Source organism: Prinia subflava, chromosome 15, assembly GCF_021018805.1.
Source record: "Prinia subflava isolate CZ2003 ecotype Zambia chromosome 15, Cam_Psub_1.2, whole genome shotgun sequence".
In the NCBI taxonomy this organism is placed as follows: Eukaryota; Metazoa; Chordata; class Aves; order Passeriformes; family Cisticolidae; genus Prinia; species Prinia subflava.
In genome coordinates this window covers 14,376,470-14,402,172 of record NC_086261.1, presented here as the reverse complement: position 1 = coordinate 14,402,172, position 25,703 = coordinate 14,376,470, and the positions used below count along the sequence as shown (strand labels likewise).

Sequence of the window (25,703 nt, the reverse complement as noted above, 5' to 3'; positions counted from 1 at the left end):
CAATACCAGAGGTCTGAAAAAAAATTAACTACCTTCAAGCAGAGGCTCTTCTTTTTTACCTCTATTTTTCTTATAATCCCCATAATTGCTTTTTGGTCTTAGATATAGCTCCAAGAAATCACTGAAAAATGAAGGTACTGCACCTTGCATTTAAGTAACACACTTCTGTGGCGCAGAATGAACCACCTGATTACAATGGGAAACTGACAGTTTGGTTATCAATTTTCTTAAAAAGTACTGTGATACTCTGGTTTCCAATGAGCATTGCAATCAATGTTACACTCAATAGCACATTGGGGGTGTGCAACTGAAGTATTGAGGAGCAACCCATATAATACAGAGGAGCAGGTTCAGGATTCTTCTAGGCCAATTTGTGTGACACAAAAGCCCAATGTCATAAAAGTTTTGTCTCACTCTAGAATGAGCTAAATTAGAATGGAAGTTGTTACCAGCATCATATGCTGTTTCCTATAAGAGAGCACATAATTTGGGCAAACAGTCACACATCTAGATAATGATGCTTTTGCAAAGAAGCTTCCATTCAATTGCTTTATAGTTATATTTATATAGTGTACAATGAATTATAGATGAGCTCTCACAAGTGTACTCTTAAAAATGATGCATCCAGATTCCTTTAAATAATGCTCAAAACCATTCTTAGAGTGTGAGAGTGTAACAGAGTTTTAGCCTCCGAGACTTTTCCATGGTATCCACGGTGGAGGAACAGTATTACTATTCCTTCTTAGACATTGAAAAGACTCATGGCAGCACAATTTTAGATAGTCTGTTTGCAATTCATGCATTAAGCTCTAAGATAGATTCACCATATTTCTTCCATAGCTAGGGTCTGGGGAAACTTGCCTTGGACACATGTTTAGAACAAGGCACTGAAATGTCCTAACATTTTTGAGGCAGGAAAGGTGCAGTAATGTGTCAATTTGTAAAAAGCCATTTGGTGTCCTGTATTTTCTGTTCCATGTTTTAGATGGAAGAGTTTCTGGAGCTGGGAGGTGACATCTCTGACAGTACTCTGGATGACATTATTAACTCCCAAAAGCCAAATCAGTGCTGTGTTCTGATATACACCTCTGGAACAACTGGGAAGCCAAAAGGAGCCATGCTGAGTCATGACAACGTAGGTACTTTAGGCTCTTCCTGTAGCAGAGAAACAGCAAAGTGTGAGGATATTTATTCCTTGGTTTGAAATGACTGGTACATCCTAGAGCCCTGAAATGCTTTTGCTTTTACAGCACGGATAGTGTACTGCAAAGCAATGTCCAAAGTGCAGTCAGCTATTTCTGGTAAAGTACAAGTAAGCTAAAGAATGAAACTCCAAACAGCACTGTTCAAAACTGTTCAGAAAGTTGAACAGTTCTTTATGAATACGCAATTTTTATTCACTGTATTTCTTGAGAGATCCGATGTATGAATTCATAAATATAATTCACAGATTGCCATAAAGTCTCTCAAGTGATGTCATAGGTCACTGTGAAATGAACAAATTATATATATATATCAGCCAGCTACTATTAAAACGACCTGATGGACCGCTTTTGCAGATTTTACTAAAATTGGGAGTGGATGTGTGGGTTTTTTACTTTGATGGGTTTTGTTCCTGGATTTGTGTGTAGGTTTCTGTGTCTGTCACTAGAGGATAATGCAGCTCCAGTGCTCAGTGCTGGTGCTGACAGTAGCCCTATCTGCATTGTTGCAAACAGAAAATTTCCAGTTACAGACAAAAGCAAAGTTGTTTGCTAAAAGGACTTTCCACAGAGGTCTGCTTGGAAAGATACATGGTTGGTGGCTCAGCAGGAGTGGAAGGTGGTAGGGAGCCTTTTTGAATAGACAGAGAATCTGTGAAAAGGGATGGCCTAAGTTGAGGCCTTAAAGGCCCTTAAAGCTGAAATTACTGTAGTCTTGCACAATGTGAAAACAGCAATTCACCCAAATTACTGAATTAGGGAATAAGTGCAGTAGTACATGGAAGCAGAACAGAATGAACTTGGGAGACAAAAAGACTGATTTGATGTTGCAAATTTATGCTCTTCTATCTCAAAGGAGTCTGGTGTCATTTCCATGCCAGCTGCCAAACTATTCTTGGCTGCTGATCACAAACAGGCTATTTTTATGTTGACAAACGGTGGAAAGCATGCCATGCCTGTAGCTCTGCTGCTGCCTTCTTTAGTCAAAGATGTTTGCCACTGCTCATGTGCAAAACCAGTGCTGAATCAGCCGTGCATGACCCTCGCAGATCTCTGTAAGTGTGCCTGTGTGAGGCTTGGAGTAAAAGCAATGAATACAGACACATCTAAAAGACATCCTGTTCTTTCTACTGTTTGAGTTTCCCGTAGCCGCTTGCCCATTGCTGCCGTCTAAATTTGGATGGCCTGGCCTGGCAGCACTCTGCTTCTTAAAACCCTCACTTGAGAATCTCCTTTTCCTTAGGCGAAGCCTACATTTGTACCTTCTCATTTATTACAAAGGAGCTGGCAGGAATGTGCTGTTATAACAGGAATACATGTGATTTGTGCCAGTACTCTGCCATCTTGAATGCTCTCATTCCTGTATCCTGCACTACCCAGTTTAGATTACTGACTCCTCTGAGAAAAAGCTGTTTCTTTTTGTTGCTTGGGGTTTTCTGGTTTGGTTGGGGGTTTTTGGGGGGTGTTGTTTGTTTTGGTTTTAATTTTTGTGCACAAGTATCTTCTCCACTGTCTATCACACCATCACGTATATTTATGGGTCTTCCATACGCTGTATTCTGATTATGAAGATATGCATATTTAGCATCCTTGAACTGCATCTTCTGAGATAAAGTGGGAAGAAGGAGGGGGAAACATCATCCATGTTCACTAAGAAGTCAAGCAACACAACTTCAAGATTATTAATGTATGTGCTACCTCTCATGAGAGGGGTGCGTGTGCATGTGTCACTTGCGAACCACAGCAGTGAATATCCCAGAGGCTTCTGGAGGAGCAGAGCACAGCTGCTGTCTTCCTCTTGAGTGCTTAGCCAGGGGATGAGCAGTAGCAGGCAATGAGCTTGTGGCTGATACTGAATTGTGCTTTGAGCTCACTGATCACCTAGTATTTATTGTTCTTTTTTTAACTTGCAGATACAGCACTGGTGGAAGGTGCCAGTTTAATAGAAAGCCTGCAGAGCTGGAGAGCTGCAAAGGAAAGGACAGATCAATTTGTTTCTCATCCATCGAGCCCATAACTGCCTGGCTCAGTGTGTCACTAGGGCATGGGGAGTTGCTAGTGTTCACTGCCCAGGCAGGCAGCACAAATGATGTATTTATTTACGTTATCTGCTCTTCTGTATTGCTGCAAAGGTCATCTGGCTTTTGGCAGAGTGTCTCCAGCTTACTGACAGTCTGGTGTGTGGTCAATATTGCAATGTCTCTCTGTGAGCACAGATTTTTTGCAGTTTTGTTAGCATAACAAGAGGATCCTTAGCTTTTTTTAAGAGGAAAAAAGGAAAAAAACCCAACCAAAATCCCCACCATAGCTAATGTGTTTTATTATTTATTTAAACAGATAACTTGGACATCAGCCCATTGCAGCAGAGCAGGAGATATGCAACCTGCAGAGGTCCAACAGGAGTCTATAGTCAGTTATCTCCCACTCAGCCACATAGCTGCACAGATCTATGACCTGTGGACTGGAATCAAATGGGGAGAGCAAGTTTACTTTGCTGAGCCAGATGCTCTAAAGGTACCTTGTCTTGCATTACATCTAATTAAGTTTGCACTTCTTTCTCTTAGAGAACATCCCAAGAAGAGAATATGATATTTGAAAAGTTTTAGAGGATGAAGATTGAGAGTCCATTTTTGCAAGAGTTATAGAAGAATAAAGCTCATTTTATTTGTGATCCAGTGCTCTAGATTCTAATTAAAATATATAATCCCAATCCATAAGGTTCTTTTTAGGTGAAAGAAGTATAAGCAGTTTTTGGGGAAAAGGGAGACAGGAGGAACTAAACCGTGTTTGTTTTTCCTCCTTGTGTATGTACCTCCCCTGTCATGTCAGACCTGACACGTATTAGTGCATGTGGGTGACTGAAGTGGGCTGAGCAGCCCTTCTTTATGTCCTACATATTTAGTGATGTTCTACAGCACTAAACATTCAGGTTTTACTTCACCAAACCTCTTTATCTCTGCTGTGTGCCTTTTGTTGAAATTATTTGATTATTATAACAGGGCAGTTTGATCAACACACTAAAAGAAGTGCAGCCAACATCTCACATGGGAGTTCCCCGAGTTTGGGAGAAAATTATGGAGAAGTTAAAGGATGCTTCTGCTCAGGCAGGATTTATGAAGAAGAAAATGCTGTCCTGGGCTATGTCACTTAGCTTAGAGAGGAACCTGAACAGCTCAAACAGGTATGGAGTACAATGAGTGAGATTTCCAGCAACCTGGAAGTAGCAATTTGCTTGTAGTAAACCATGAAACCTCAGTAAGACTCTTTGTGTAAGTGGGTAAAATTTGATTTGGCAACACAGCAAATATAGTGCAAGAGGGAGGGTGTAATTATCAATTATTGATGTCAATTATTTCACATTAAAGTGTGAAATTTCTTACGCAGAATGGTATTCCAGAAGATCATTCCATGATATTCCTCTGATCGTCTTGTTATTCAGCTTCTCAGATAGATCCTGTAAGTTTCAGATTTCAGTGGTGTAGGTTCTCAGAGACACATCTAACTGATAAAAAATCAGCAATACAAGAGGTGTGTTGTATACCACATGCTTTTAAAGATTCTTTATGTATTTGTTGAACTCAGATACCTCAAGAATTGGAGGTAGGAAAGGTGGAGAAATGAAAGACACTGAATAAATGAAAGAAAGATGGATGTGTCACCTTACTTATGTTCTAACTTCTGTCAACACCCAAAACCAAATGACAAATACATCTCCAAGAAAAATCTGTGCCTGATTTTGTTTTGAAAACTTCCTAGGTTGCTCTGACTTGTGTATTTTGTACTCAGCAGTGATCTAAAGCAGCTCTGGACAAGATTAGCAGACTACTTAGTGCTCGCAAAAATCCGCAGTTCACTGGGGCTTTCTTCCTGTGAGAAGCACTTTTGTGGTGCTGCTCCTCTCAATACAGAAACACTGTATTTCTTCTTGAGTCTGAACATCACCCTGTATGAGGCCTATGGGATGAGTGAGACCACAGGCCCTCATTGCCTGTCTGGGCCTTACATTTACAGGCAGCACAGGTAATTTTACTTTTATTACTATTTTTAATACGATCTGTTACATTTTATCTATGAAAAGATTATTTACTAAGGTCAGCAAAGATATTACAGCTTATTTTATTTTCCTTGAGTGCATTGCCACTCTTTTGTGACTTTGGGAGTCAGAATAATTTCCAGATCAAAATTTGAACGCATTGACTCCATAGCACTGTGCCAGGAGCACTTAAACTGAGCTACAGCATCATAGCCAAACACAGGATACTCTAGCCCTGGCCCAGGGGAGGAATGCAAGACCTCAAAACCAAAAATGGTGTTATGCCTGAAGATACGGGGTGGGGGGAACCAGCAAGCACAGGCCAAGACAGACTGCCAGAAAGTGCTCAGACACGCTGACAAATCTGCTCCAGTGAAGGAGTATTCCATGGCTGTCGGACAGTTACAGCACGGGGATATTTGCAGTCATGGGTACTTTGACAGTTTCAGGGATTTGGCACATTGGCCAGCTCATCAGTTTTATGTTTGATATTTCTGTGATCCTTGTGGAGTTTTTCTGCTCTTCTCTGGTAGCTGTGGTAAACCAGCACCTGGATGCAGAGTGAAACTGGTGGACAAAGATACAGAAGGCAATGGAGAAATCTGTTTCTGGGGAAGGACTGTTTTCATGGGTTATTTAAATATGGAAGACAGAACAAAGGAAGCCTTTGATGAGGAGGGGTGGCTGCATTCTGGAGATTTAGGAAAGCTAGACAAGGATGGCTTTCTCTATGTCACTGGAAGAATTAAAGGTAATAGGCAAAATCTTGCTCTCTGTTCATGGTAAATACTCAGCACTATTCAGTCATCTCTCAGATGTGGTCCATCTAATGAAGTGTCTTTCCTCTAATGCTGGCAGCATTGCCCTAACAGACAGGTAAAATAAACTTTCCTATGAGAAAACCACAGTGTGCTCTGTGTTCAGGGAAGGTTTCCCTCTAGTCTGTAGTAGGTGGAGATGATGCAGTTCCTACAACGAGGCTCTTCATCTCCCAGACCTTTACTCAGTATTAAGTACAATTAGCAATACAAACTACTAACACAGGTTTAATGTGTCTTGTTTGATTTGAATGATATCATTAAGCTGTCCAGTCCCCCTTTGAATCTTGCCAAAGTGTCTTAATTGCATGTTAGAATATTCAGGCAGGCAGGAGAGGCACCCTCTGTTAGTTACATAGAAGTTGTTGCTGTAGGTCAGAGGTCCTCTGGTGCCTCAGCTGAAGGGTTTGCAGCGACCAGAAACTCGAGAGCAGAAGGGGAAGCTACAGCTGAAGCAATGCACTTAAATGTTATTACAGGACACTGGCTGAAGGCTCATGAGACTGAGACTGCTCACTTGCTGACTTGGAGGCTTTCTTCATGACATGTATTCAGACAGTGGGATTGGTCACAGGCAAGATGTAACTGAGGAGGATTTAAAAATTGAGTAATCATCTTAGAACATAAAATGCATCACTAGGGAGATAACACAGATGAGTGAATTTGTCACAGGTGGCATCATGTCCTGCTAGGAATCAGGCCTGAAGCTGGGACTATTAATAGCCTGCACCAAATGCAGCTGTCTTGATTTTAACTTTTCTTGTCTGATTCATTTTCTTTTGGCACAACAGTAACAACCCCTTGTCTCAATTCATAATATTTGTGTTTCTCTTATATCTATATTGATTGCTGAACTAATAGCAGTAACTCTGAATTATAGGATAGGTAGACCATCTGGGATAAAATAATCATATGTCCACTGAAGTTTAAAATTCAAGTCCAAATAAGGACAATGAAAAACAAAGGGCCAGAGAGATTGGTTGAGGATCTGAGACAAAGACAGGACTATTGCAAAAGGAGGGTGGAATGAAAGGAAAAGATAGACCTAAAAAAGTGTGTCTGTATTAGCTGTTGAAGCATGTTTTGAACTGCTGCAAAGACAATTATTTGAGAACAATGAGAAGTCACCAATATAACAAAAGCAAAGAATTGGAATTTACTTACAGAATACTCAAGTTTGTAATAATTTCATTGAATATATGTATTACACTTCAGAACAAATGTTGGTTTTATCAAGCCTTCCTCCAGTAGTAACTTATTTTTGTCTGACCTCTCTTGGTGGATTTAGGAATTGTTTTTAATCATGATGTTAACAATGAACGTGCTTTTTGGTGAGATAGCAACAGTAGAATTGAGGGTGAATCCTATGCTAATTTGGAAGAGATGATCTCTCACTGAAAAATTCCAGTTATGTAACAGTCCCTTGAGAATAAGCTGCTATTGGATTATGTAAAAAATATCTGGAGCAAATATACTGAGGGAGATCTAAGAACTTGAGCACATGTTTGAAAAACAGTAGCATTTTTGTTTTGAAGATCATTAATAGGATTTGTGATATCTGGAAAATATTATCTTGGAAAGAAATCTCTTATTTTTTATGTTAGAATAAGAAAACCAGGTTAAGCCAGACATTAACCTGATCTTTGGAATTTATTTGAATTCAACTAATAGCCTTTCTTTTTTTTGCCTAGATTTAATTATTACAGCTGGAGGTGAAAATGTGCCTCCAATTCCAATCGAAGATGCTGTTAAAAAAGAACTCCCAATTGTTAGTAATGCTATGGTGATTGGAGATAAAAAGAAGTTTTTGTCAATGTTTCTGACCCTGAAGGTAAACCAGTTTTAATATTTCCTTCAGTGAAGTTATACACCTGCACCTAACAAAAGAATAATAATTTTGAACCATTTGTAAAAAGACCTAGGACTAGATAGGAAGATGTTAGCAGGAGGAAAAAACATGTAGCAACTACAGACAAATCCTGCTGGGTCTAAATTTAGGGTTACCTGATCTGCTAAACATTCACATATTTACTGCTGCTACACCTTCATATACAGTAAGAGCTATTTTCTATTGTAATGCCAATTTTTATGTAAGAAATGCTGGAAGACTGAGAAGTCACTGTAACAGAACACAATAGCTTTTAACTTTACAGGTGATCAAAACCAACAAATGTTTCTGTTATGGGAAAACCCGGAAACTTTCCAACAGAAACATTTCTCTACAATTTGTTATTTTTATAACACAAGAGTGATGAATTTTGATGTGGAACAAAATAATTAACAGCCTTGCTGTGGTATAAGCTTCAATTGAGAAATCACAGTATTCCTAAAACATTTGCACTTCAGTTCTGTGGACATACCTAGTGAATGCTACTTCAGTGTTTTCAAGTTGTTTACCTCTATGACTCCCTATCTTCAGGTGTAGCAATGGGGAACAAAGAGTCACAGACCCCCTGATGCATCCGAAGGAGATCCCTTTATTGTAGAAATCACTCCCCTTTTGTACCTTTAATCTCAACTGGACATAACCAAGGCTTAACAGGAGAAGGGCTCCCACAGCTGCCTCAGCCGCAGGCGCTGTCCACGCGTCTCATCCCCAGCCGCTTCCCGCTCATTCGCTGCCGCACGTTCCTCCTCAGAACTGCCCCTCAGCCCCAGCCCACCTCAGCCATGCAGCTGCAGCTGTGCCTGCCCCAAGGGCCTGCTGGTGAGCATAGGCCTTAGCAACTTCTACAATTACAACCCCACGTGCCACATTCAGGTACAGCAGAAATGCTGATTTCAGAAGTTTAGAAACACTTCCATCTCAAGCTGTTTACATTATACCATAATAATTCCATTGACTGATGAGCTAAATGTTTCCCTCTAACAATGGAGTCGTTGCAAAATACGGAAAATATGAAATTCAAGGCCAGAGATGGACTCTATGGCCTAATTCATTCACACGTTTTAAGTCTGTTCATGACATCTGCATATAAGCTGGAAATATTTGCATTTGGTAGCCAAGTGGAAAGAAAAGCTCTTTATGATCTGTAGGTGTTTCTGCTTTTAAGGCTTACAGAATGTTTTTGTGTTTATCCTGAGCCTTCTTCCCAAGCAGAAGGGCCTGGTCAGAGAACCTGTTAATGCCTTTTAAGAGTGTTTGATCATTCACTTAATTTGATATTTTAGAGTGTGCTGGACCCAGATACATCGGATCCTACTGACATTTTAACAGAGCAAGCCAGAGACTTCTGCCAGAGGAGGGGTAGTAAAGCCACCAAAGTGTCTGAGATTGTAGCTACGAGAGACCAGGCTGTCTACGGGGCCATCCAGGAGGGCATCAACAGAGTCAACTGCACTGCTACCAACAGGGTTCATTGCATTCAGAAATGGATCGTCCTGCCAAGGGATTTTTCCATTTCTGGGGGAGAACTAGGTAAGACTTACTGATTTATCTTGAGGTACACAAAGCTAAGAGGCTGCTGATCTAAGAATATTCACTACAGGGAAAGGAAAAACGGTTACGCAGTATGTGGTAAGAAATACAAAAATTGGAATTTTTGCTGTGCACACATTTATGAGTCTGTGCTCGTTTGCAAGTAGAGCTCTTAAACTTCAGGTTGCTTTGGGTAATTAAGCAGTTTTGGTTAATTCCTTGTGCATTAAAGTATTAATAACTTCCAGTACTAATACTGAAAGTGATGCCTAGAATGGTTACCTAGGACAGAGGCTAGACAGAATTAAAAGATAAAGCTACACCTTGGGCAGTGCAGGATCTTGCAGAGACTACACCCAAGAAGGATGACTGTCACGTGTTTTTTGGACATCTATAAGTTTGGACTGTTTGCATATCTGAGGCCAATTGTCCAATTACAGCTTCAGGTAGTGGAGTCCCATTCCCCCAGTTTGCCCCTGCCCACTTCCCTATAGTTTACATTTTTTGGGGCCTGTGAAAATAAGGTCACCTTTGGTTTCATGCCTAGAGATAAATTGTTTTGTCTTAATAAGATGGGAGAACAGTAGCTGACAGGCTATGGAGTTTGAGAGTTGTACGTTTAAGCAGTATTGATCTGGAAAAGATAAAAGTAAAACTTAAGGCATCAAAAATTTCTCTTTAAAAGAAAACAAACCTAAGTTGCAAGATAGTCAAAGCCTGATAATGGAGCCCCAAGCACATTACCAGGCACTTTGAATAAACTGGGAATTGTTTAAAAGCTTTCAAAAACATATTTGTATGCAAAAAGTAGTAGCCAGTTACCACCCTCTTATCTGCGGCTCCTTTTGAAGTCCTCGTGCTTATGTGGAGGCAACCTCACTTTTAGCGTTTATCTGTGCTTAGAGGGGAGCATGTTCTTCCCAAGATGCCCTTCAATAAAAACCTTAGGCACTAAAGCTCAAGCTGAGTAGGAATTTTTGTTCCTATTTTTGGAATTGATTCTCCCTCTTTTAAGGTCCCACAATGAAGCTGAAGCGGCTCGCTGTGCTCGAGAAATACCGAAATGAAGTAGACACCTTCTATAAAGAATAAAAAGTGTTTCCTCCAAGCACTAAGAAAGATCTGTGAGCAAAAGAAAGTATTTTCTCATCAATAGCATTAACAAAAATTTATGCTTTGAGTTTGTAGCCTACTGAACCAAACCACTAGAAAGCTGCTGTCAATTTAGTTGTTCCTGATACTCACCTGATCATTTGGCCTCTTCTTACAGAAGCATGTAGTGTGTCCATTCTCTAATACTGCTTTTACTTTATGACCTAAATGACTAAAACATCTTTCTGTGTTGTATAAAGCAGATATAATTAATTTCTCTAGATTGAAACATAAACTGTTTTTTATACAGTCTTCCATTTTTCTTTTTTCCTTTTGTTCTACAGGATTTCCTGTAGCTCATGATATATTTTGCTAGATAGCAGTACTGCTTAATGAAACTGGCATACCACTCCAGTGATATTTAAAAAAAACAACAAAACAAGAGGGCTGGGATTTTTTCCTCTCCTAGAGAAAAATTTCTTGTTCACTAACACATTTCAGAACTTGAAGACATTCCTATTTCTGTAATGCCTAAAATTCAGACTTCTGTGAACACAGCAGTTCATTTCTTAAGTCCATGTTGGAAGAAGCATAACTATTTCTCATAAAAACAGGTGGTCAGAAAAAGCAGGGGAATGGCTCCCTAAGACTGAAAGACCACAGGAGCTCTCACGTGGAAATGCTGTTACAGAAGCTTACAGTGCTTTTCTTTAGGCAGTGTTTGTAAGTGTGTATCTGCATATTCAGTATTCACATTGCACTAATTCTGACAAATGTGGGCTGCATTTCTTCTTACCCATACGCAAAATAATTCATATTATGAGAAGCAAATGCTTGGCACCAAGTTGTTGAAAGGGTGTGCTCTAAGTGATCTCTGGCAGACAGCTCTAGTAGCTCACACAGGCAGGTAGGCCACAGCCCGTTACTGAGACAAAAAAATTATGCAGAACAGGAAAAGCTTTCCATAAAAGTTCCATTACCAGTCCCCCATGTCTTACAGACCAAAGATTTGTTGCAAGTTGAACTAACCAGCTCAATACATAAGACAAAGCAGCAGCCTAGGATTATAAGAACAAAACAAAGCAATAGGACTTTGAAAAGTTTATTCTTCCCCATTTTGTGCGCAATGTTCATTCAGAATTTAACAATATTAATCTGAAGGAAACAAGGAAGCAGTAGCTTGTAAAACACAGAGAGAAATGTTGCCCTATTCACAAAAAGCAGAATGTGGGAGGAATAAAGTTCCTCCAGCACGTTGTTAGACTGTATAAAAAAGCTGAGATGCTTAGACACGAGAAGTTGTTACTCCAACTTCTGAAACAACCAGCCCCAAACAGTCATAATAGATATTACTCCACTTAGTTACTTTCTGTGAATAGAATGAAGCTGGAAGAAGCCTGCTTCTAGCAGGAGGGATAATCCTTTGCTATACTAACAAGTTTGAAAATACGTATTTTCTTGCCAGGTGCAGGAATAGAAGCAATACCTTGATAGCTACACACCAGAACGACTCGAATGACGATCTGCATCTGATGGGGAGGGGAGGGCAACGAGTTGCTTTTACACCCATTAAGCTTAATAAGCAAGGAAAAAATAGATTCAGATCCCCTTGAATAGGGATGAAATGTATTTCTGGAACATAGGCACCAGAGCCAAACTGCTGATCTGTCTTAATCCATTTAGGACTAGTCCCTTACATTCAGAGCTTCTAGAATAAAATTGCTAGTCAGAACAGGAAGACACACTGAACAGACTGTGCAGAAACTACAACACAAAAAGCACTCTAGCCGAACTCATGAAATATTTAGTGTAAATTTGCAAAGTTAATGATTTCCCCTCACAACATATGGTGGAAGTAATTTGTTATAGTTTGCCCTCATTAGAACTCTATTGTAAAGTGTGTTTCAGAGAGGAAAACTTTTAAGAATTATTTTGGTATATAGATGTGAAAAATAACTTTTCTTCAGCATTAATTTTCAACCCTTGTTAATGGTTGTAGGGTTTTTTAAAATACAGAAATAGATTAAATCTCTAGAATTATGTATTTCTTAATTCATGCCTTTGGTGGGCAGGGCTGTATTTCATGAATCATCAGAGTACCTAAAGTGGTTTTCTCATTGCTTCTAACACAAAATTGCTATTTTAAGTTATTTTATACCTGTTTTTGTGTACTTCATCTTGTGCTACTCTTAGGCTGAAAACCTATCTTTTTAATTTCAAGAAGATCAATAAAATAGGTTTTAAACATTAAGGTGCTTTTATATTCACTAATTCTGTTACAGGTTTGTTTGCATAATTTTTCTAAGTGGAAAATAAAACCCTCTAATTGAAATGGAATCTGTTAGACAGTTACAGTGCCAGTAAAAGAATGCACTTACATAAAAATGTTCACCAGGTAGGAAAAAAATAAATAAGACAAAGCACTTAGAAAAGTCCACCAAAAGCAGGCACAAGCATCATCTGTAGCCATTTGGACTAGGTTTATTAATGGAGAGGCCTCAGCTAAAAAGTTTGCTCAGGATTTAAGCAAACTCTATGCATGTGGATATCAGGTTACATATATTGTACTCTGTGACACGTCCTTCCACAGCCAGCAGCAGCAGCAGCAGGTTTAGTCTTTGTCCTGTACTCGACGGCAGATCTCCTCTGTGAATTCCGAACACTTGGCATTGCCTCCCAAGTCTTTTGTCAAGACCTGAAAGAAGAAAGAAAATACAGTATTACTGAAGTGTATTATGGGGCCAGTCTTGTCTCTGAACAATTCTGGATGGTCTCATGATGTGTTGTGTAGGGATAGTAAATAAGGTCAGCGGGAATACATCAAGTTTGAGTTCTGCATCCCACAGACTTCATCAATAATGACTGTGCAGAGAGAGAAAACCTGAGTATACATGAATAATGTTATTAGATTGGAACATGATTTTAATATGATTTTATCCTAACTACAAGAAGGAAGTGTGTGTGGTCGAAGCTCTACGATGTCCTTTAATGGTGTAAGTAAAGGTTAAGTATTTGCATCTTCAGTAAGAAGTCTGTCCTTTGGAAGTAAAATTCATATATGCAGGCTCAGCGCAAGGACAACAGAGTAATTCAGAAAGATTGGGTATTTTTTTTAAGGAAACCCATGGAGAACAGGCACACATAACTCTTAATGCTGCATGTTAACAATTCTCAAAGTTTGCTTAGTTTACTTAAGAGGTAGGAAATACAGAGTTAAAAATCTCCTTCATCAAGTACAACTCCTGTCTGGCATCATGAAGACAGTAACACAAAAATTAAAAAGTGGGCAACATTGCTTGTCCAACCTAGCTAGATTAAAGCACTCTAGGAGATTATTAAAATTATTAGTTTTCCCCCAACGTAGCACACACACATACATCTTAATTAACTGGTTGAGGGGAAGGGAGGAATAACAGGCAAGAGAAGCATAGAAACATGGTTACTATTTTAGGATCTTGTAATTTAAATTGCATTATGGAATTTTTCAATTTAAAAGGTTCTCTCCATTGTGAACATATAGTGGTAACATTATAAGCAATAAGTAGACAAGTAGCCATGTTACAAAACTTGCACTGTTATCTTCCATGCAATTATTGACTTGCAGATGGAGGATTTAATTTCCAGAGCAGTAAATGGGAACTTTACAGGAGGACCTCTTTATTGAGCTGTAAGTTTAGATTTTTTTTAACTGGCTCCTAAACATAGCAAGATAGTCGCAAACTTAGAAAATGATGACAACTTTTGGTTTCAGCATTCTTGTTACTTTTAATTACAAAGCAGCTTCTCATGGTCCTGCCTAAGATAAATAAACCAGCATGACTAGCTGCTAATCCTCTTTAATTGCAATCTTCAAGATGTTTCCTACGTTTTCAAGAGATGGACATCAATGTAGAGGAGTGAATCAATAATGGTAAAACCACAAATTTGTCAAATTTCAGAGCATAAGCCCCCTCTCTCCCCAACATCCCATATGAGTCATGAATCTGAAGACACTCACTTCCAAAGAGAAACATATAAAATCATCAGAGAAAAAAGTTAATACTGGATAAAACTGTTCTTTTGTAGTCAAAAATGAGTGAAAGCAGTAAGAATGAAAAAAGAAAACAATGGAGCTGAAAAAACAGAAACAAAAGTGTTACAGTCAGGAATGAAATTCTATAAACAAAGTGGATGATGAAGCCTGTGAAAGGCAAATGAGTGTTCTTCACTTCAGGATCCCAACTTCAATACATATGCTTTGTACATTCCATAAACTTCGTAAGTGAAATGCTAAGAGTTACTTAAAACTGATTCTTTTCCTTAAAAACAGCCATCCAATTCACTATTCTGGAGTTCCTAAAGCTGTGGAAATATAAGATGAGCAGTGATGAGACAAAAGGAATGCTACAGCCTGTCCCTTTATTCCTGCACTGGGCAGATTTAATATCACCAAAGATAATATAATTACTGTCACAGAAGGACAGTTGCACTGCTCATGCAACAGGCCAGCTCAGCAGGCCATCCCTCACTTGGGTGTGAATCTTCCAAGTTAATTCTTGCTTTGATACGATCTGATTTTACTTCACTGCTTTTATTTGCACACCCTTCTGTTACCTTTCCATCTTTAATTGTGTCGAAGCAAGCTGACTCAATCTTTGAGGCGTGTTTGTGCATTCCCATGTGGCGCAGCATCATCACAGCACTCAGAAGGAGAGCGGTTGGATTTGCCATGTCTTTTCCTGCAATGTCTGGTGCTGTTCCATGGACCTAGAAATGAGAGTAAACCCATCATAATCTCATTAGGTGATTAAAATGTCCTAGGCAGTTGTGTGAGCAACCTGAGCCACAGGTCTTCATGTTAAAGCAGGACTTTGCTGTGATACAGTGGAAAGGAGATATCAAGGACCTAAACAATTCAGTTCAAAGACATCAGAAAGGGAAAACTAGGTCACCTAATATCTTTAAATTGTGCCTATCAAGCTCTATTTCATAGGGGATATTTATCATATGAAAAAGTGGGGAAAAAAGTATCAGTCAAAAGAAGGATGTGCAAAAAAACATGGAATATTTACTTTAACTGGTATCTCAGGATAAAGCTTGAGCATCTTCACAGTAAAAAAGAGTTCCACAAAGAACTTTTTTAGATAAATGTCAGCCACATTGTATAGCATGGAAAAGTTTAGCTTCTCAAGTTGAGACAAAGTTATTACTGCTCTTCCTTGTGTAACAAGACTTACCGATTCAAAAATGGCCACGCCATTGGCACCAATGTTTCCACTGGGTGTTACTCCAAGACCCCCGATGAGTCCAGCACACAAGTCACTGAAAAAACCCAACCACCAAATTAAACAATCCACGAGTTTTTCCATATACAGTTGCCTCTCTGCAAGGTATTAGAATACTTTTGTTTATCAATCAACTGCAACTATAACTTAATTTATACACCTGCACAGTCTGAGAATAATATGGAGAAAGAACAGATGCTGTTAGCCACCTGTACCCCATCAGAGCAGAAGCCAATGTAATAAAGGAAAATTAAAGGGAAATTCAAAACACTAGAATAAAGCTGATAAGACACAGGCACAATGAGATGTACTAGAACCACAGAATATGTGTACAAGTCTCAAAAACTAATTGTTATGTACAGTTCCCTATAACTATACAAAAATCTTACTTCTGTGAAGGAGCCGAGAACTACTTTCCCTATGTAAATTCCTTGTAAAAAACGTGGAGGAATTTTGCTCAGGTAGGTGAGTAACTGGTGGTTTTGCAGTGTATTGTGTGCAGCTGAAGGAACATTTTCCAAGTGACACCAGACTAGCTTTCCCCCTCTCTTTACTCAACAGCCTACAGGTCACAAGTCTGACATTAGCAGATCATCAGATATAAGCAATTTGAATTTGATTTCCACCAAAATTAACAAGGACCAACGAACTGTGTCTATTGTCATCATATTGTACCCTCCCAGCTAAACACACTGATAACAACGCTGTTAAAAATCTGTTATTTTCACATCCATACATAATTATTGCCTACAACTTGGCTCATACTAATCTAAGTTAGTCCTTAGCTTAGGAATAACAAGGAGAAAAGTTTGGATGACTTTGCAGAGCAATATTTTAGGCTAAAATAAACCCCTTATCCTAAGTTGCATAGAGCCTGAGGAAAAACTGAATACAGTCTGCCTTTGTCACTCTAAGTATTTAATGCTTAAAGAGAAGAGATTGTCTTCTGCCTCTTCAGACCTGTTCAGTCGAAGGAACCTGCTTGGCATTTTGTTCACACTTTCAGAGCAGCAGGTGAGACCTCACCCAGTTGTGACAGTGCCCTGTTCAAGAACTGACTCAAATTTATTGAAAAAATGAATTTTTAATGGAATTACTATGAGACCTTAAAAATGGGCGATAATGAACTCTGTGAAATGGTATTGATGATGAGATTTCTCTGATTTGATCTTAGTTAACAGTGTAAGAGCTGCTGTGAGGGCCCTGTGCATGCCTTCATCAATTCTTAAAGCAAGAAGCAATAATCAGAATCTGATTATTAGTGTGGACAGCCTTATCACAGAGAGAGTGCTGTTTTAAGAGAAGCTTAAGAACCATTTCTCTTTATCCATAAGTTAGCTTTAAATTTATTATCTGTACAAAAATAGGAGACGGATTCTAAGATGTAAATAGTCAAAAATGTAAATAAAAATCCCAGTTCAGACTCTTTTCTCTGTCTCTCCTTAGAGGTGTAAGAAGAAACTGTGTTACATAATACACTTAATAGTTCAGATTAAAAAACTTCATTTTACAGGTGTTTAATGGAATTTACACTCTACCTAATAATTTTACAGAATGGAAAATGTGTGCTGATGGGTTTTGTCTTCAAGACACAGAGAACCTCAAGTATTAATATAATTCAAATATAAAATTTAATTTGAAGGTAAGGAAAAGTAATACATAAACCAAGAGCTGGCAGAATGTTAAGAGGCCACACGTTTAGTTCTTCAGTGACTCTGCAGACTGATTTAACTGGATGATGAGCTCGCTGTGTACATCACGGTCCCACAGTCACCCTACACAATCTCTTTCAGTGCTGAGGATGAGGAATTTTTTCTCTTATATCTAACCAGGCATTCATTCTCTATTACAATGTAAGCCATTGTATTCTTCATACATTTGGAGAAATTTCTCTCTGTCCCATCTGAACAATATTCATAGCCTCCATAAACAGGGACAGAATTTTTAAAATAAAAAGTACATTGTTGTCATCTAGCCCCTCCCATCAATATATTAATATTTGAAGCAGTTAATGTCTGTTAAGAAGTTTGAGTGCATAAGATCATCACCCATCTGGCTTGCATGTAACCTCAATGACTGTTGGGAAATTATCAGTATTTTACACATTGGGAGTTTAAATTAAAATCTCCATACCTGAGGATGTCACCGTACAAGTTTGGCATAACAAGCACATCAAATTGAGATGGATCTTGAACCATCTAGAAAGAAGTATATTTTCATTAAGGTTAAGAATTTAAACTAAAAAAAAATAACCACAACTAGAACATAAATACTCACATTAAGACATACAGTATCCAGATACATTTCATTGAATTTAATATCTTTACAGTTTTCTGCTGCCTCCCTGCATTTTCTCAAGAAAAGCCCATCAGACATTCTCCTGAAATTAGATAAGCAAGAGAATATTGCAGTTATTGTAAGGAAGCAGTACTGGAGAAAAACTGCATGCCACAGGGGTTTAATTAGAATTCAGAAACTTAATTTGTGACTATTTATCCCTCCTAAAATATTTCTGTATCGGTAGTTTAAAGAGCATACATTATTTCTCAGAATTACTTATATTCTTTTATGAAAGGCTTAGTGAATTTGTGAAGGTGATGTCACATAATATCATAATGTTATGACTCAGTTCAGTATAAAGTGATGTGGAAACTGCAAAATTTACCAGCCACTTTCATGCTCAGTTTTTAAATTCATTTTCCTTGTTTAAAAGTTTCCAAGATAAGAGTTTTGGAAGGAAGGAAGGATTACTACAAACTTGGTAATAAGAACACTGGTACACAATTATCTCAACCCTGTCAATACTGGGTCAGTATTGCCCATTTTACTTAGGAGGCATTTATTTACTTGACTTTTTTCCCATTTTACTGACTCCCAGTGCCCTCAAGAGAAGTTTCACATTTGAATACGACTTAGAGCAATTATTTATAATTAAATGTTTGGGGATTTTTTGTTGTTGTTGTTTTTCTCAAAAGAATTGTCAACATACATGATATTTGCCTTGTGCACAGCAGTCACGTGGCTTCTCTGATTGTTTCTGGCATATTCAAAAGCAAACTCTGCAATGCGCTTGCTGGCTTCCTCTGTGATCAGCTTGATGCTTTGCACAACCCCATCAACAATCTGAAAGACAGGAAGTGCATCAGCAGTGCAAGTTCATGCTTCCCATCTGGAACCAAGCAGCAGAATTCTGAGTGAGGCAGAAAGCATTTCACAACAGAGGAACGTTTTCATGGGTGCCAAACGTTCAGAACCCCACTGAACCCCAGAGAGACGGGCCAAGCCAGCAGTGCTGAAGCAGGAGGGCAGCAGGCAGCAGCTGAGGCACCCACCACGTGCTCGATGCCGCTGTACTCGCCCTCGGTGTTCTCGCGGATGGTGACGATGTTCACGTCCGTGTAGGGGGTCTTGTAGCCCTCGATGGACACGCACGGACGCACGTTGGCGTAAAGGTCAAAGGTTTTACGCAGCAGCAGATTCATCGATGGGTGCCCTGCAGCAATTGGGGTCTTCAGAGGCCCTAGGGAAAGGTACACAAGGATGAACGAGAAAATAAACCCCTCCTGAGAGCTGAAACTCTGGGTCAAGTGGGACTCCTACAAGGATCTCCAAATTCCTGTTTAACCCTTATGCTGGAATGCCATGGGAATTCTCTGTTCTGTCAGCTACTACACAGGCACATTAATCAGCTGGGTAAAGGCCAAATTGTGAGCCTTACATGGAACAGATTTTACAAAATGTATTCAGTAAAACATATAAAGATACTGCTCATTAGTAATGTAGTTATTGCATACTATTGTGTATCTTAGAAATGCCTTCTGCAGAGAGTCCAAAGGTTGGTATGTACCCACCTTCAACTACAACAACTATCAAACTTACAGCTTGGAAATGAAGGACTGTTCCAGGATTACCTGACAGGCTGTCCCCTATAATTACCCATTTTATTGTGCTACAGAGGAACAACTTTGGCTTTACATCAAACTCATAATAAACATAACAGTATTTAATATCTGTGTATTAACTCCTAAAATACCTTTTAATCCCATTTTGTTTTTATCCATGGATTCTTTGGCTTCTGGGGGTATCATCCACTTCCCTCCTGGTCCTTGGATAGCCGTAACATTCCTCTCTTCCCACTGAATAGGTGCCTAAACACACACACTCTATGTTAACTTCAGTGTCATGACTCTGCTTCAAGTTTTAACTTTCACAAGGTGTGTAAGGAATTTTCTCCAGGCCTTTCTGAACAGTATTTTTTCTGGTGAGTGAGGGTAAACATGAAATGTTTGAACTAATTTTTGAAAAATGTAATTAAGTGGAAATGAAACAGTGTCAGCAGCAAATCATCATAAATGTGAACACCACAATGCCACCCTAGATATCATATACACAAGTGCTATTTCTTTAAAGGTTTTAGAGCTGTTGTGTTCCTTGTACACAAGAGACATTTTAAAGCTGAATTCATTGAGAACTCATCATCCCCACTGACAAGAAGACTGCGTATGACACAGATGTTCATCTGTTACCTCACTGAAAATCTGCACATGCTCCACAATGCTTTCTGAATTTGCATTCACCACAGGACTCTTTAGGGGAAACAGGCTGCCACCCATTCATTTCATCACAAACAATCACAAAGGAAAAGACACAACATAATTAAAGAAACTTCATGTTTTCAAATCCACATTGGATAGTTGTAATAAAAAGGGAATATGCCTGGGTGCTGATACTAATGTGGAACAATTTAACAGGCATCTTGCCTGAAGAGCTGTATTTCCTTTCAAGGGAACTTGACAAGTTCTGGTGAAGTTTCTCAGATACATAGGAGAACAGTTCTTGGATACAGTCAGTTTTCATATCACTGAAGTTACCGTGTTTGGCAGCACAGCAATTGAATTGCTAAAATGAGCCACTCCTTTCACACACACTTTTGACCTGCACTTGAAGTCATAATAAATGAGAGAACATCCTCTGTCAGTGCTAGGATTACTACATCAACAAGGTGATTTCACATGACATTGAGTTTGTATTTCCAAAAATTAAACACAGCAGTTGCTCTCAGGTCTCTACTCTTCTGTCAGCTAACAGTTTCAAGCTGTGCCTTGGTATCACATTCCTGTCTTTTATTAGCTAAAGCTTCAAACTCTTTCTACTGGAAAAAAGTGTTAATAACTTATATATGACTGAATCTCTTAAAAGAGATTTTAAACTTTTTAAAATATGCCTAATTAATATTTGTTGTTGTAGTTAAATTTGCAATAGCAAGACAAATATGACTTACTTTGGCAGCATCAAAGATCTTCATGACAGCAGCAGAAATCTCAGGTCCTATGCCATCTCCTGGGATTAAAGTTACTGTCTGTACCTAGGTAAAGAAATAGCAGTAGTACAACAAATGAATGTTTGTTTTCTACATAGAAAACATCTTCATGTGTTGTAGGAACCAAGTAACTATTAGAAAACAAAAAAAATTTCCTTTACCAAATATTCACTAAGAAGACCAGCAGTCCTGGACAGAAATGAAAAGGACTGGTTTGCTTTCTAAGGGAGTGTGCAAATGTTTTGAGGGAGTTGTTCAAAAATTCGCCTATTACCTATTCCTATTTCAAAACAGAGGCTGAATGTGAAAGGCTGATTCCTGCTCAGCACTCCTTGAAATTAATGAATGTAGCATGCTTTCCTCTGGAAACCTGCAAGCAAGTTATATTACCTAGGTATAGCTCTGTTCCACATGTGTCTACAATATTATCAACATGCTGCATAATACTGACACATGCTAGAAATTATTACATGTATGAAAAGCTACATTCACCTTAAAAAAAGTCATGGCAAGCTAAACTTCTCAAGTGACCTCCTAAAAATCTCAGACCCATTTTTAACAATACCAACTTATTTTCCTCTTATAATGTCCTCAGTCTTGTTTCTCTAACATCATCAAACAAGTGAAAAAAATGCACAGCCCAGGCTTAACAAATAACAAGCAGAATGTATTCTGCTTTGAAGAAAAAAATAAAATATGATCACTGTTCTAAGGGTACATGCTTCAGCTCATTTTGTTTTATTTAAAGAGATCCAACTGCTTTTATGGCCTCATTTTTACCTACAAAAAAGGCAGCTCATGTACATTATTTGAAAAACTCCCAATAGAAATAATTCACAAAGCAGAATTTCAATATATATTGACTGATTTTAACTTTTGAGCCAAAGAAATTCACTGTGCACAACCATAAACCGGAGCTTCAGATAAAAGAACACGGCTGCTGAGGAAGCTGTCACTGAAGAAATGCCTCAAGAGTAGTGTTGTGCTGTCTGACAGCACTGCAGGACTCCACCAGAGCCTGAAACTGTTGTGTTTTCAATAGAACCAGGGTTGCCTCATCTTCTGATTTTTATACTGTGCGAGTGACCCTTCAGTTTCTTTTCTAACTGTGGTACCTGCTGTTCTACAAAACTTATCATGAAAAGCCACAGTTCCTCTTTAAGTCCTGCTTAGGGGTGCTGAGCCCTGCTTCTCTGTGCCTTCATTGAAAAGAAGGCCCATGGGCACTTCAAACACATACACATAAAGAAGCTACAGGGAAATACACAACTAGTTTAAAGAGGATCGTGAAAAGACAGAATTTTAGATGCAAGGAATTCTAAAAGCAGCAGTAAAGTAAATCTATTGCTTAGAGGGAAGTCTGCAAAAGAAAGAAAATGAGAAGATTCTCAACAATCTTTCTACTTTGCCCAATATTTATTTGTGCATTCCCAGATGAATTCCAGAAGCCTGGCTTACATCTGTATTTTGTGAAAACTTTGCACACCATTTCTATTTTTTGCTAGAGCCTTTTGTATGCTCGCATTGATACACAGTTGCCCATGACAGTGATAACTGATATAAATCCAGGATGGCATTATGGGCATGCATGTTCTCTTGTTTGGCCCTTATTTTTTGGGAATGTAAGAATAACAAGAGTGATCTTAAAAATTTCCAAACCCGCTTATTGAGAAACTTCTTAAAAGAAAAAAATGGGACTATTATACTCACAGCATTACCAAAACTTCTGGTCACCTTTTTTTGGCTTTTGAAAGCACCTAGCAATCGAGAAACCTGCAAAAATCCAAAACAAAAAGGTGCTCTTTTACTGCACAAATGACATTTTACAAGTTTAACAATATTGCAACAAATCTGCTTTTTAAAGTCATATTGCTTTAAATCTCCTATCCCAAACTAGTATGAAAACCCAAATGAAACCAGAGTACCCAGTGCTTTGCCAAGTTGTAGTCTAAGACTCAGAAGCAGCAAGGCCTCGTGGATATTCTTAGCACAAGGTGAACCCAGGACTGCCGCGCTTTGCCCCACGCTCCCGTCCTGCCTGGAGGCCACTGCACCCCACACGGAGCCCTCACACACCCTGATGCCTTCAGTTTTAGCTTTCATGTTTTTCAGATTCTGTGCTGCCTAGGCGTTCTGAGCCTCATATTAAGTGCTGGTAAGCTCCCTTCACCGAGTAGGTAGACAAAACAAATCCTTTTCCTGCTGCAGACCAAGGACAACTTTCAGGTCCAGAAGCACAAAGAAAGGTGGACTGAAGGGAGGAACAATAAGGATGGGACCTCATAGCCTGAACTTGTCATTGGACAATTAAACCCCAATATGCAAACGGACCAAAACATGTAAAAGTGTAAGACTTTGGGACCAGTTAGCCATTTTGTGACCATTCTTAATCCACCTTGGGTTTAGCCCTGATCAGGCCCTGTTCTGCCCAAGGTGTGTATCCTAGAGGCCTTTCAAGTAAATACCTACTTTATTCTCTAGCTCTGTTCAGTCTCTGTTTCAGGTCAGCCTTCCCAAGGCACCATTTTGGAAGCAAGTCTGCAGGAACTCTAACTATATACATGATATGCTAAGGATGAAGACATGTGGAAAGCAAAGTGAAAAATCAAACACTTGATTGGTAGTAGTTGGTTGGACAGTATCTTTACACATTTTAGATGAAGTTTCCAAAACTGCTTTACATTAGTGTCCCTTCTTCCATTCAAACTGTGGTGAATTTTGTTCTTCTACCTTTTATACCTGTAGGTGTGGTAGTTGCCTTCTGCATGCCTGATGGTTTTTCAAAAGTGGAACTGAAATGCACATTAAAGACAAAATTCACCATAGCAACAAGTCTGCATACCACAGTCAAAGAATTACATTTTCTGAGTATTCTGAACTGGCATTAAGCTTTAAAACTGGCATAGTATCTAAGCTTGGGCTCTTGCCTAGCTGAGCACCATGGACAAAACCCCTAATGTGCAGAAAAATCACAGCCTCCTAATCTCAACTTCCTCTCTAGGACTATTGATGACTTGGAGATTTAAGAGCCAGAAGACTTCTAACTGTAGAGACTTACACTACCTCAGTTCTGCCATACTCACATACACAGGCAGTCTGCAGCTATCAGGCCAGAAGTTACTTTGACAATTCGTATTCCTCTCCTGTCCCACTTGTATTTGTTATTTCTTTACTGACAGAATGGTGTATGGCAAAAGAAACAAAGTATGTTGGCACAAACAGAAATAACTAGAAACAATATAATTATCATGCAGATTGTAATGAACGCTGTGGGAGAAGTAATCTAAGCTAGATCTATTTTTACTTGTAGCCCCACATGAGATGTACAAGGTCACTGCAACAGCAAGCAGTGTTACCAAAGCAGGCCATAAGGCTGAGGATGAAGGCAGAGCAATCAAATGAAAATGTAAAGTTGACTGCACAGTGTAAGTATTCTCACAGTACAGTTCCTGCATATAGAATCAGGATTCACAATCCAGAGTAGCCCTGGAAAAGGCACAGTCTATCTTGTCAGAAATCATGGGCCTAGTACATTATACTGAAGTTCAACATTGGTAACACCAAAAAAGAATCCACCCAAGGAAAACTGACCTTAAAGTCAGGTGTCATGATTAGCTCTTGACAGTTCTTCCTTGTTTTAGCAAATAGGTTAAATGGAGTGGACTCAATGACTTTGCCTCTAGCGGGCTGTTGTTTAAAGGTGTTTTTTGCCTTGAGTAAATGAAAAGAGATTTCATTTACTCAAGGCAAAAAACCAGCATCTCTATGACAGTCCCGGGATAAGGCCTGCGTTTCAGGATGGTTCAGAGCTGTAAATCCCAGGGGACAGGTGTGGGGGCAGAAAGCTGCCGGCCAGAGCCCGGTAACAGCTCTTCGCAGCCGTCCCTGCACCGCCCGGTACCGCGGGCTCTCGGCGGGAATGGCGTTTCCAGACTGTGCTGGCTGCCCCCCGCGCACCGGGACCTGCCCGCACCCGCGGTGGTCCCGCCGCTGCTGTGACCTCTACGGCGCGACCTCTCCGCAGGCCGCTCCGAGGGATGCCGCGGCGCCCCCCCGGCCCGGCCCGCTCGAGTAGCGGCCCCCACGGCCCCTTCCCGCCGCCGTCCCGGGGAGGAGGGAGGAGAGAACCCGCGAGGCCGCCATTCGGCCCGAGCCCCGCGGCCCTTCGTCCTCGGAGCGCTGCCAGGGCCCGGCGGCACCGCGACCTTGTGGCCGGGCGGCCGCGCCTCAGCAGCCACCAAGCTCCAGAGCGCGTCCTGGGCGCCGCAGGGCAGGGTCAGCCCGCCCCCCTGCCTACCGTGGGCATCCACGCGGTCGCGGCCATGACCGCGGCTACCGAGGCCCGAGAGCTCCGCGCCCGCCGCTAAACCGGAACCGGCGCGCGGGGAGCTGCGGCCCCGCCCCGCCCCGAGAGGCCCCGCCCCGGGAGCGCCGCTGCGGCAGCGACCGCGGTCCTTCAGCTCCCGACGTGCTCCAGCCCCCGCCCGCCGCTCCCTGAGGCGGTCCGAGCCTCCTTCCCCGGCCCTCAATCCCCGCCCGCCGCTGCCTGAGGCGGT

The 25,703-nt window shown here is 40.1% G+C and overlaps 2 protein-coding genes across 3 annotated transcripts in view; one reads left to right on the top strand and one right to left on the bottom strand.

Annotated features, from left to right (window-relative positions):
- ACSBG1 (acyl-CoA synthetase bubblegum family member 1) overlaps positions 1-11,502 on the top strand; it is a 40,013-nt gene extending 28,511 nt beyond the window's left edge. The window contains exons 8-15 of one of the 2 annotated variants that reach the window (XM_063412447.1): positions 986-1,135; positions 3,540-3,716; positions 4,202-4,383; positions 4,992-5,222; positions 5,769-5,986; positions 7,745-7,884; positions 9,225-9,471; positions 10,487-11,502. In XM_063412447.1, the coding sequence (XP_063268517.1) occupies positions 986-1,135; positions 3,540-3,716; positions 4,202-4,383; positions 4,992-5,222; positions 5,769-5,986; positions 7,745-7,884; positions 9,225-9,471; positions 10,487-10,563 (1,422 nt within the window). In that variant the 3' untranslated portion in view covers positions 10,564-11,502. Of the gene's footprint in view, positions 1-985; positions 1,136-3,539; positions 3,717-4,201; positions 4,384-4,988; positions 5,223-5,768; positions 5,987-7,744; positions 7,885-9,224; positions 9,472-10,486 lie in introns of both variants that reach the window. The other variant, XM_063412446.1, reaches the window with a different exon arrangement.
- Positions 11,503-11,649: 147 nt separating this feature from the next.
- IDH3A (isocitrate dehydrogenase (NAD(+)) 3 catalytic subunit alpha) lies at positions 11,650-25,598 on the bottom strand. Its single transcript, XM_063412448.1, has 11 exons — positions 25,445-25,598; positions 22,858-22,920; positions 21,109-21,192; positions 19,861-19,975; positions 19,160-19,347; positions 18,817-18,950; positions 18,105-18,207; positions 17,961-18,025; positions 15,780-15,864; positions 15,157-15,309; positions 11,650-13,258 (listed from the first exon to the last, which is right to left on the bottom strand). The coding sequence occupies exons 1-11, from the start codon at positions 25,469-25,471 to the stop codon at positions 13,175-13,177; spliced, it is 1,101 nt and encodes a 366-aa protein (XP_063268518.1). The 5' UTR covers positions 25,472-25,598; the 3' UTR covers positions 11,650-13,174.
- Positions 25,599-25,703: the final 105 nt, after the last annotated feature.